The 13225-nt window shown below is 44.4% G+C and overlaps 1 protein-coding gene across 1 annotated transcript in view; it reads left to right on the plus strand.

Annotated features, from left to right (window-relative positions):
• The window catches only part of LOC142257975 (Fanconi anemia group M protein-like), a 127582-nt gene that overhangs the window by 65573 nt on the left and 48784 nt on the right, over nucleotides 1-13225 (plus strand). Inside the window, exons 6-8 of the mRNA XM_075330316.1 lie at nucleotides 7237-7369; nucleotides 7659-7748; nucleotides 9524-9619. Coding sequence (XP_075186431.1) covers nucleotides 7237-7369; nucleotides 7659-7748; nucleotides 9524-9619 — 319 coding nt within the window. The remainder of the gene's footprint in view (nucleotides 1-7236; nucleotides 7370-7658; nucleotides 7749-9523; nucleotides 9620-13225) is intronic.

Raw genomic sequence — 13225 nt, forward strand, 5'->3', positions numbered from 1 at the left:
GGTGGTCAGCCCAGGAGTCCTTTGGTCCCTTCTGTAGGCTCCGGAACTTCTTGCGGTAGGACTCTGGAGTGAGGTTGTACTGTTGGATCAGGGCCCGCTTGATGGTGTCGTAGCCCTGATCTGCCTCAGCAGGCAAGTCCCCAAGGATATCCAGGGCCTTACCCCTTAAACGGGGGGTCAGGTATTTGGCCCACTGGTCCTTGTCCAGATGGTGCTGCAAGCAAGTCCGTTCAAAAGCAGTCAAGAAAGAGTCCAAGTCTCCATCCTTCTCCAGCACTGGGAAGTCCTCAACACGGACCTTTGGAAGTTTGGTGTCTCGAAGGTCACATGTGGCTGATGAGGGCCGGAGCTGAGCTAGCTGCAGCTGGTAGTCACGGTCTGCCTGTCGCTCTCGCTCTTCACGCGCTGCCTGCCGCTCTCGCTCCGCAGCCTCACGCTCTGCGTGCCCTCCGCAGCCTCAGCGTCACGCGCTGCCTGCCGCTCTGCCCTGCGCTCTGCCAGGAGTTCCTTGTAGCCCTTCTGGTCTCCAGCCTGGAGAAGGGCCATAGCCATTTGAAGAAGGCTATCCGAGCCTCCCAGGCTCGGTGGAATGGCACGTGGTGATCTGCGGCCCGCTGCGGAGCCTGGTGCTTCACTGTCCATTGCAGAGCGGAGGGCTGGCATCTGGCTCGTTGAGGAACCTTGGGTGAGCTCCTCCTCATCTTGTCCAGCAGTGCCAGGTTGCGCAATGTCCTCGGCAGAACGGTTTTCTGGCGTCGAGCTCCTGGAGGACTCGTGGGCAACCTCCTCATTGCTGTCCACAGCACCGTCCTCCCTCTCTTCGGCTCCTGCCTTAGCATTGGCCAGTTGCATAGCTCTGCTCCTGGTGCCATCAGCCATTCTTGCAGACTTTTGGTCACTGACACAGAACTGACACCTGATGCCTCCACACACCTTACAGTATCTGCACTCTGACACTCTAGTGTTGAGCTAGTCTGAAGACCCCAGCAGCCACAGCTGCTGCAGGCAGTCTTTAGTGTCTGGGAGTATGGGTCTCACACTCACACACACTATTATCTCGATCCCACCGCTATGCCACCAATATGTCACAAACCACCGGGGGGGTCACTCAGAAATCCCCCGCGCTGGCTACCAGTACGTCACAATCGGGGGGTAACAAGTGGGGGTCACCCCTCCTTTATACCTCCCGACCGACAGACAGAGCACGTGACGCGCTCTCTAGCGCCCCTCTTATAGTCAGGCCGATTATGGAATTGCCCGACCATAAGCAAGGAGGCCGCTATACTACTTATGCCGATTATTGAAGGGTCCCCGGTGAGAGTAAGATATATATTCCCCCGACCTCCGCGGGCGGAATATATAAAATCTCCCCGAATCTCACTGGCCTCCCCACAATAATCCTTGGCACAATTCGCTGCCACCAACCGATTTACGGTAACTATTAGCCGAACACACAGACGTGGGATTCAAGATCGAGATAACAGAACAGCCCAAGATTAATTATATAATTTAATCAGCCTAAAGCACACTAGAAACTACAATATATACAATAGGGAATCTACAGAATATACATATGTCAGAGTACAGTTACAGTCAAAGCATGGGTTACAAACAGGCATACACAGTTCCAGCAGTTACCTTGTTGCGTCTGGCCACAGGGGGGCGCTGTACCCAGGTTTCTAGGATCCTTCCCACAGATGTTTCCTACACGTGCCCCCAGCGAAAAGAACACTGGAAAATGGCCGAAGTAGGGTTATCAACCTGGGCAAATCCAGGTCCCCTCCTACCTTAGTGACCTCAGAGGGAGCACTGCTCCACCCCTGGCTTGAGTTATGGACAATCCACAACATGGAATATGGGCCATAACTTTGCCTGGGAGCGTCGTAGGCGGACGCCAATGCTCTCATTGTGACAGTTATGAATTTAGCTACAGAACGAGGGGACTCATGACCTGTCTGCCAGTTCCCCATTGGCTGATATCACGCCTGGGGCATTTCCCAATGTCCTGCTCCCATAAAAAGGGTGTGCCGGCATCGTCCGCATGCGGAGACACCATTTTTATGGTTGCCATATTTATCGGAAATATGGCTTGCGAGATATGAACCATTTTTTACTGGAGTCGTTCTGTCTGGCTATTTCCATAGCCTTGCTAACTAGCTAGCAGCCCCCACTACAGGGTCACGGCAGGGAGTCATCCTGTGTCCATTGTCCCCAAGCCACCTAATTTCCATATCACAGGACATGGCCATGGAGGTGTAAGTGGAACACTGAGAACAAGAAGGGAGGGGGCACTGCCAGGGAGTGATGAGGGATTATGACTGGAGTCATAATTCATCTTCATATCCCGGGATTTGCCTCACACAAGTTAATTCCGAATGTGTAAACCTGCTAAATCTGCAGGGGGTTGAATACTACTTGTAGGCACTCAGAATTCCATGCAAAAAGTCGATCCAGCACAGTTCCAGTAATTAAAAATAAATATCCTTTATTGAAGAAATATTAAAAATCCATTATGCCATGTTAGGAGGACGCGTTTCGGACTAGTTGTCCTTACTCAGTCTCAACACATCTCACAATGAATCCAGACTAAAAACATATGGCACAGGATATGATATCAGCAATCAATACAAAATTTAAATATGCAAAAATCCAATTAATTCACATTTATAAGTGCAACCAAATAAGTGAGCAACAGATAAATTCTCAATAAAAATACATTATATCATTTCTTATATTTAGTCCTGTAGGAACCCTTGTTTCCATCTCAAAAATCCATTTTATCTCTTTATGTTGTAACATTCTTTTTATATCTCCTCCCCTCCTAGGTAACAGTATTTTCTCTATGCCGCTCACATGCAAGCTACTTAAATCACCCCCGTGGACACTGAGAAAATGCTGGGAGGCTCCTGAAGGACTCCTGGTTGATTTATTTAGGACATCGTACACATGTTCCGATATTCTTTTTCTCAGTGTCCTAGTGGTGTGACCTATGTACTGCAGTTTGCACATAGTGCAGGAGATTACATACACAACATTTGTAGAACTGCAGTTTATCATTGTTCGGATGTCAAATTGTTTCCCATTAGTATACGATAAAACATTCTTTGTATTACTGACATATTTGCATAAACCACAGGTTCTTCCACCACATTTATATGAACCATTCACTGATAACCAGTTCGATTTATCCATTTTCTTTGATTTATTTTTATGATCGCTGGGGGATAATAACGCACCCAGTGTGGTATTTTTCTTTGAAACAAATTTGACACCTCCCTCCAATATGCGATTCAAGGTTTCATCTGCAGTCAAAACCGGTAGTGCACATTGTGAGAAGATTCCTATGTCATAGTAATTCTTACTGAATTTAGTTGAAAAAACTGGTTGCACATTTTGAGAATTTTCCCCCCTGCCCTGTTTCAAATACTGCTCCCTAGTTTTGGAGTGCACTTTTATTTTAGATTTTTCAAGGTTTTTTTTTGGGAATAACCCCTGGCAACAAATCTCCTATCTATTTCTTCATACTCCTGTTCTAGATCCGACATTTTTGTGCAACAGCGTTTTGCCCTTATATATTCCCCAGTGGGGATATTTTCTACTACGAACCTGGGATGACAGCTAGTCGCATGCAGGATAGAATTTCCTGTTGAGGGCTTACGAAATAGCTTGCAGTCAACAATATTTTTTTCTTTGTTTCCCATCAAAATCATATCCAAAAAATGGATTTGTGAAGGATTACTTTGATATGTAAACCCTAAATTATAAGGATTGTTGTTAATAAATGAAATAAAATTTTCCATTTTTTTCGTCTCCATTTTTCCATATGATCAAAATATCATCAATAAATCTGAGGAAAATTAATATGTTCGGGCTGAAAGGATTTTTGAACTTAAAAATAAACTCCTCCTCCCACCAAAACAGAGATGGTGAAAAACGTGAACCCATTGAACAACCTTGTGTCTGTAAATAAAAATCCCCCAAAAAAGTGAAGTAATTGTTTTTTAACAGCAAAAAAGTTTCATCCAATATATACTGCTGTAAGGCTATGTGCCCACGCTAGAATGTCCCTGCGGATTTTTTTGCCTGAAAATCCGCGACTTTCGCGGCAAATCCGCACCCGCGGATTTGCCGCGGATTTACCACGGATTTGCCGCGGATTTTGATGCGGATTTTTTTTTTTTTTTTCCCCATTTAAAGCCAAAAATCCGCACCAAATCTGCACCAAACAATTGACATGCTGCAGATTTTTCCGGATCAAAATCCGCGGCAAATCCGCCGCGGAAAAATCCGCAGCATGGGCACAGCATTTCCAAAATGCCATTGAAATGGCTTGGAAGTGCTGCTGCTGCAGATTTTCGGTAAATCCGCGCTAAATCCGCGGCTAAATCCGCGGTAAATCCTGTAGCGTGGGCACATAGCCTAAGTCACAAGAAAAATCGGAATATTTTTCCATCTGCGTTTTCAATGCCATAATGGCAAGGTAGTGTGGGATGGACGTGTATAATGTACACACGTCGCATGTTACCCAACAATTATCATCCCGCCACTCCATGCCATTCAAAACATTAAGCACATGTTTACTGTCCTGAACAAAACTCGGCGAGGCTTTGGCCAGAAACTGGAGATGCTTATCCAGCCACTCCGAGAGATGTTCAGTGACAGACCCTATGCCTGAAATAATGGGGCGAAAACTTGGTGGGAACTGATTTTTGTGGGATTTAGGTAGTGCATGTAGAAGGGGTGTCATTGGGTGTAAAGGGTTAAAATAATCCTTCTGTTTCTGGTTAATCAAACCCAGTGAAACTCCTTCTTCCAACAAACCTCCCAATGCCTTTTTAATCTCATTTATGGGATTATGGGATAATTTTTTATAGATGTTACTATCCTTCAACATTCCCTGTACCTCCTTTTCATATAACCCCACATCCATGATTACAATTGATCCCCCCCTTGTCAGAGTTTTTTATTATTATATTGTTGTTATTTTTTAGGGTTTTTAAAGCCCTCCTTTCCCCTGATGTTAAATTATGGGACATTATATTGTTAGAATTATTTAATTTAGTTAACTCTTTCTCTACAAGGTTTTGGAAATCCTCCATCTGTTGACAACGTGTCTGGGTGGGGTAGAAAGATGGATTAGGTACTCTATTGCATGCATATCTATTTTTTATATCCCCATCAGTTATATCATCTCCCAAATCTCGCAAATTTTGTAATGCCATCTGTTCCTGAAAGGAAATCATTGGGGTTAAATCATCTTGACACATAATTGGCAATGCAGTTTCATTTTCATCATAGAAATGTTTCTTTACAGTCAATCTCCTTACAAAACGATTCACGTCAAATATTGTTTCCAGCAAGTTGAATTTTGTATCAGGCACAAAAGATAAGCCTTTTTCCAATATCTTAATTTCATTTGTATTAAGAATAGTAGCAGACAAATTAATTAATGAAGATATATTTTCTGCCTCCTGGTGTAATATCCGTGCTGGTATTTCGTTCTGTTTGGGTGTTTCCTGCCAGCCCTTCTTGTTTTTTTCTTGATTTTTTTAAACTGGAGAAAACGTTTTTTGGCGATAGGACAGAGGTAGATGGCATAGTTGTTTCAGTCTCTGATAAGTCCGTATTGCCATCAGATGTTTCAGGTTCCGTAGAAGAAAAACTTACTTTATTTTCTCCCCATTTGTTTTTTCCTTTTTTCCTCATGATAGATCTAGGGAAATTCCGTCGGTAATGATGCCAGGTGTAGATTCTATCCTGCTTGTAATCCATGAGATCCCTCTGGAATTTGTCTTCCTTTGTTGCGGTTATAGAATCCTCCAATTTATTAAGGTTCACATCAATTTTTTCTTTCATGGAATTATAGGAATCCAGTTCTTTATACTCCAATAATGCATTCTCCAATTCCTTAACTTTGTTATCCAATTCAGTTAGTTTAATTTGTTCCTGCTCAACAATTAATAAAATCAGTTTTTTTGAGCATTCAGATAACACTGCATTCCATTGGTTTATAAATATCTCATTGAATTCTGTGGTGGGTCTCTTTTTGATTCTGAGTCCCCTTGGTACCATATCGGCATCCAGGTAAGCATGTAAGGTTTTATTGTCCCACCATGTTCTAATACGTGATGCCATAGTTTTTTCCAGATCCCACATGATTCCATTTAAATCACTCTGTTCCACCATATGGTTGCAGTTTTTCTTTCCTGAAAAAATTCTGGCTGCCTTATCCAGCCGTTGCTTACTGTTGACGTTAAAAAATTAATCGACAAAAAAATAAAAAAAGAAATAACATTCTTTTTTGCTGCAGTGCATTTCACACTTCCAGGCTGATCTACAGTTCAAATGTCACAATGCCAAGTTAATTCCGAATGTGTAAACCTGCTAAATCTGCAGGGGGTTGAATACTACTTGTAGGCACTGTATATGCAGGTATTTGGTTTGTAATTGGGTTTCATAAGACAAAATTGCACCTTTTTGGTTCTTACAGACTCTTTGTTTTCTTTAATATTTACCTTTGATGTGGTTTGTGGTTCTAAATCCGCTTGCAGGAGCTCAGAAAAAGACAGATAAAAAGAGTACAAATTCCCCATCAGGGCTCAATGATGGATTCTCAGTTACAGAGCATCGTTTTATTAAGTGACTAGAAGGACCTGTGCTATTCCTATGTGACCAGAAGGGGCGTGGCCTCAGCCAACAGCTGATACCAGGAAGCAACATTATTTTTCTGATGGCTGAGGCCCCGCCCCTTCTGGTCACATGGGTATGACATCAGCACAGGTCCTTCTAGTCACTTAGTAAAACGATTCTATAATAGAATTAGCATAAATAACAGATCGGGGGAGGACAGACAGGCAGGGGGGCGGGAATCACTGTGAATACCCACCCTAGCTATCAGCTGTTCGGCAGCTGCTGCCATTCAAAAAGCTGCTCATTTTACAAGCTTTACTTGCATGTGTTTCAAAACCTATACATTCTAGCTGACAACTAAAGGTATGTATAGAATCAGCCTGATAGTGCCAGTATAGCGCCGGATTTAGGTTATATAGGAAAATCCTGGTGATTGGTGCGCTTTATCTTGCTATAGAAGGCAAATGGTACAAAAGTTTTAATGAACCCCAATTGCAAAAATGATTCTTAATCCAAAATATATGCATCTAAGTAAAGAAAAAAAAATGTCCGAAACCCCCTTTAAATCACAGATGTACCCCTTTTTGCTTCTCTTGTTTTATCCAGGGGGCTCAGATGGGAGTGGTGGAGGGTGACTTTGCTCTTTGTATCAGTCTGTATCACGGCTACGAGCTGCTGCTGCAAATGGGAACCCGTTCGCTCTTCTACTATCTGCGCTCCATAATGGATGGCTCCAAAGGTAAGTGTGTGTGTTACACATCTATATACATTGTGCTCTATAATATCGTATACTAAACAGCTCCCCCTAGTGGTGGCTACCGGCAGAGACAATGGTATTACTTTATACTATACTTTGATCAAAAATTGGAGCAGTTCTGTCCAGTTTCTCGGTAATCATGCAGCACCCTCTCAGGCCAAAAACCTAAACCCCCTGGTTGCAGTGATCTCTAACCTTAGTCTGTTTTTGTATGTTTAATGGATTTTACTTATTTTGGTTATTTTTAAGTTTTGTTTTTTTTACTCAACAGGTATGAGTCGGGCAAGAAATGAACTTGGCAGAAATTCCAACTTCATGAATCTTTACCAGAACCTGGAATCCATGTTTGCCTCTGGTAATGGTATGTATAAAACCAGCCGTCATCTGCATTGGGGAAGAAGAGCCATAAACATCATATCTCTGATCTGCCCAAGAGGTGATAAATGTTTGATCACTGAAGATCTGACTGTTGGGACTCCCCCCAGTCACATATACAGGGGTCACAAAGACCACCTCTGTGATTGGGAGAGGTAATGAGCATTTATGACCACCATTCCTATAGACTGGAGCAGCGGCTGCACATGCTCAGTACTGCTCTGTTCACATTGGAGACTTTGTGCCCCAGTTCCCAGTGGTGAGAGTTTCGTCTGCTAAAATCCCAGCGATCATACATTTATCATCCGTCCTGTAGTTGGTGAGAAAGGTTTATGGGTCAGCGCCTTATAGGCCTCTATATACCTATGAGGAAGGTCAGGTGGCGAAACGACTTAGTCCAATTTCAGCGCCTGATCCTTTTGCTCTCCTGGGAGATGAACAGGACCCTGGTCCAGCGGTCATGTTGGTAGCCCATGACCGCCAGCCATAAGAGTGAACCTCTTGTTAGCTGCTGTCAGCCTGTGAGGTGCTTTGGATTAGCAGACCCGGTGTAGCGACATGTGTCCATCGCACCGCAGTTATGACTTTGTGCCGGACGCACCAACATAGGAGGATCACAGCGGGTTCTCCAGACATGGCCTCCGGCCCAGGGTCCTGCAGATCTTTTTGCTCAACTCTAATGGATTGATCCATATTTGTACGACCCTATTCTATTCCTCCGTGCTGGGAAATGTCCTGCACACTGCAGGCCGGCAGGGCGGTCTCTATCCCAGGACCCCTTTAATTCGGCTTACTTTAAAATCTGCAATTTACAAGACGTTTCTTTGTGGGTTAATCTGATTGCAAATCCGGCTCTGCGTCTGGACGTGATCCTATACATCTATACCTCGCTACCCAGGAAATCCCAATCCTGCAGTTAATCCCCCTGTGCGTTCAGCTGTCTCCGGCAGACGGCTGCGTATATTGTAAGAAATGGATCATCAATTGATCGCCATAGGTGTCTCAGGGAGTTAATAGGAGCATGATTAATTGTTTGCTTGCAACATTTGTCGAAATTGACTATATGTAAACATCTGATGGGGACGTCCTGTATTATTATGGCTTCCTGTGGCTACCACTAGGGGGAGCTCACTGCATACTCTTCATATATTAAGCTCAATGATAGTAAAGTATACATTGAGCTCCTTAGCTCCCTCTACTGGAGGTTGAAGGCAGCTGCAATCTAAGGGGGTATTACTGTCTCTCAAAATAATGCTATAAATATTGGATCGGATCACCGGGATGTCCACCAGTGCTGATAACTTCGCGCCCGCTGCACCGATTTGGCACAGAAGTCTCTTAATTATTTTTTCCTTGCACTGTGACACCCCTTGCTGGCCGGTTATGCGGGGCAGCCATCCAAATTAAAGATGCTGTCCGGGATCTGCCAACAAAAAGTGAATATGAATACAGCCTGTTGATCATGCAGCTTCTTTTTAATCTTGTAACATAACACGTGACCGCTGCAGGCAATCACTGGTGTTGCTGCTAAGGTAGATGACATAAGATCACTGAGTGGCTGCAACGGTCACGTTGTGGATGGGGCATCCCTAGCTCTGCAAATAAAGACCGTGAGAGCAGCAGGTAAGATATTAAAGGGGCCACAACACTTAATCACTCTTGGGATTGATTGGGGTCCACCAATCATAGCATATCTTTACACAATGGCAAGATCCTTTTAGCGCTATTCCCCGGACTTATACCCCTATCCTCTACTTCTAGGATCTGATGTCAAGAAGCCTTTTATCTATAGTCACCCGAAGCTGAAGAAGTTGGAAGACGTTGTGATCCAGCATTTTAAAAACTGGAATAAATCAGGTAAATGCGTCAGTGATGTGTATACAGGGTGGTCCAAAAGTAGGTGGACAGTTTGTGCAATAGAGTTATCAAACATGGTGTGAACTGTAACTGACTCAGTTGCCCTTAGCAACCAATCAAATTCCACCTTTCATTTTCCAAAGAGTCTGTGAAGAATGAAAAGTGGAATCTGATTGGTTGCTAAGGGCAACTGAGTCAGTTTCACTTTACACCATGTTTGATAACCCTAACTGTCCACCTACTTTTGGACCACTCTGTATTTACATCTCCTCCACAAAAGCTATCTACACACGCCCATACAGGAGCACGAAAATGCCCCCAAAAATATGTTAAATATTCCCCAGAACTTTCTCCATGAATCCCTTTCCTTTTCTTAGATCCTCTTTAGTCTCCTATTCCTGCAAAAACTGAAAAAATATATAAAGACATTTTATCTGTGGGTCTCCGCTGCCATGTCCTTCCTCCTTCTCCGCTTTACTCTTTTGTATGTGGCTTTAAGACCACTGGCTGCAGCAGGAGCCTCTCCCCTCTGATCTGTCTTCAACATAGCTAAGAGGCTGGGGACTCGGCTGTCCATCACCTGGTGAGGAAACTGATCAGCAAACGTATAACTTAATATTAAAATGGCGGATGGACCATTTCAGATTCAGAGTAAATGCTCAGCACTTTTTCGGCTATATACCTAAAGGCGCCGTCCACCGCTAGGCACAATTTTATTTTATTTTTTACCTAAAAAAATGATTTATGCAGTTCAAATCTGTTAATAACTTTGCATGTTTGCCTTTTATAGCACTATCTATCTATTCCTGGTCGTAGAATGAGTTAACTGAGAGTCAATCAGTGAGCTCACTATGACAGTCTGACAGAAAGTTGGCGACTCTTCTTTTTGTCCTTTTCTGAGCTCCTCTTAGCTCATTTATGACCACAGACAACAGCAAAGTTAAATTTGCAGAGAAACCATGAGCCTGCATAAGGCAAATATTGAAAATGTATAATGAGACCCAATAACAAAAATTATTTTTAGTCCCAAATACATGCATTTAAGTTGAAAAGAAAAAAAAAAAATGTCCCCAAAGATGGACAATCCCTTTAAAATTCCACGTTCAGTGCCTCCATCTATAGGCGGAAATGGAGATCTGCTACAAAGTGTCTCTGGAGCACTCGGCACATCCATCCCTTTCTCGGACAGCCCTTTCAATTCAGCGGCGTTGTGTAATGCTTCACTGCTCCTGGTGGTGGCACTGCTTGGAAAATAAATATTTACAATCAGATCGCAAACGATCACTGGAGATCCTAACTGTATATGTAATCCACAACTTTTGTTTGCCCTTGCCTTGTGTGCTCCATAAGGCACATGGGCTCTAATGAAAACTTTTTTTCTTCAGTTTTTTTTTTAATATTTTATTATGATTTTATGCTTTTATACTTTTTATGTGTTACTAAACCCTTTTTTTTTTTTTTTTTTTTTAAGAAAGGCTCATAGAAGGCAAACCACAGGGTAGCTCTCTTTGGACCCACCTCTGGAAGTTAGGGGTGCTTCACACACAGCGAGCTCGCTGCCGAGATCGCTGCTGAGTCACGCTTTTTGTGACGCAGCAGTGACCTCATTAGCGATCTCGCTGTGTGTGACACTGAGCAGCGATCTGGCCCCTGCTGCGAGATCGCTGCTCGTTACACACAGCCCTGGTTCGTTTTCTTCAAAGCCGCTCTCCTGCTGTGACACACAGATCGCTGTGTGTGACAGCAAGAGAGCGACAAATGAAGCGAGCAGGGAGCAGGAGCCGGCGTCTGACAGCTGAGGTAAGCTGTATCCAAGATAAACATCGGGTAACCAAGGTGGTTACCCGATATTTACCTTAGTTACCAGCCTCCGCAGCTCTCACGCTGCCTGTGCTGCCGGCTCCGGCTCTCTGCACATGTAGCTGCTGTACACATCGGGTTAATTAACCCGATGTGTACAGCAGCTAGGAGAGCAAGGAGCCAGCGCTCAGTGTGCGCGGCTCCCTGCTCTCTGCACATGTAGCTGCATTACACATCGGGTTCATTAACCCGATGTGTACTGTAGCTAGGAGAGCAAGGAGCCAGCGCTTAGTGTGCGCGGCTCCCTGCTCCCTGCTCACACTGGTAACTAATGTAAACATCGGGTAACCATACCCGATGTTTACCTTAGTTACCAGTCTCCGCAGCTTCCAGACGGCGGCTCCGTGCAAGCGCAACGTCGCTTGCACGTCGCTGCTGGCTGGGGGCTGTTCACTGGTCGCTGGTGAGATCTGCCTGTTTGACAGCTCACCAGCGACCATGTAGCGATGCAGCAGCGATCCTGACCAGGTCAGATCGCTGGTCGGATCGCTGCTGCATCGCTAAGTGTGAAGGTACCCTTAACCTTTCCGGGAAGGGGACATATCACTCCCCCCCACAGTGAGCAAATGGGATTAATTATAACTGGGGAGGTAAAAAAAACTCATTAGAACTGGGGAAGAGAGAGACTCTTCAACCTCTATTGAAGTTGGACCTCCTGGTGGGAACAGGTAATTTACCTGATACATCTGTTAGATAGCAGACACAAAGCCTGGGTGCTGATTATAGGAGGATAGATGCGACAAATGTATCCCCTCTGGAGTCAGCTCTGCTTGAGTTCAAAGGTCTGCAACCTGTCGCTTGTGAGCCGACATACAGTTATGAATATTTGGGTTCCTGTGGCAGGCATAGTTATGGGAGATATATTTTCTGCCTCTCGGTGAAGGAACGAGGATAACATTCACTCACGTAACCCTAAGGCAAGCCAAAGACCACCAACTTAATCTCGGTCAGATGGATGATGCTATCTATGCCATGTTTCATCTCTATAGAAAGGTAAAATTGTGATAGGAAACATGACCACGATATCTCTCTCCAGGGCCGAAGATATCCTAAAAGTTGTGGATCCAAAATTCCAAAAGATTTAACACATCCCAAGACCAGCTCCGACATAAATATATGTGGGTGTAAACTTGATCTAATAAAAATCTGCGTCTGGCTTTCTGTCATTTGTCACTCCTGGGAGGTACATGCTGTGGATTTGTTTTTTTTTTTCCTAGGGAGTCCATCCCTCTGCTAAGCTTTGAGCTATTTCCGTGACACAGGTTTAGTACTTTTCTTTTGTTATCTCGTTATACTGTATTTTTCGCTTTTATAAGATGCACTTTTGTTCCCCCAAATTTTGGGGGAAAGTAGGGGGTGCGTCTTATAATCCGAATATACGGATTATATACTGCCGGGCCCAGGGGAGGTGGGGGTAGCTCTGGAGAGGTGCTGTAGGCTTGTGGAGGCTACAGGAGGCAGCGGGAGATCTCCCGCTCATATAATATGCACTGCCGCTGTCCATCACCGTGGTGCTGAAACCGCACCGCAGTGATGGGCTGGGGGAGCAGCGCATATTATATGTGCCTGCGCCCCCCTTTGATGGCACATGCCCCCCCCTTGTGTTAGATATGGCCCCCATGCTGTTGCCCATAGTAAAATAAAAAAACTCTTTACTTACTGCCTCCAGCGCTGATCTCCCGGTGTCTCTCCGGTCTCCCTGCTGCCGCTGTGATCAGGCACGCAGAGATGATGTCACTCTGCTGT

The sequence above is a fragment of the Anomaloglossus baeobatrachus genome, chromosome 12 (assembly GCF_048569485.1).
Source record: "Anomaloglossus baeobatrachus isolate aAnoBae1 chromosome 12, aAnoBae1.hap1, whole genome shotgun sequence".
Taxonomy (NCBI): domain Eukaryota; kingdom Metazoa; phylum Chordata; class Amphibia; order Anura; family Aromobatidae; genus Anomaloglossus; species Anomaloglossus baeobatrachus.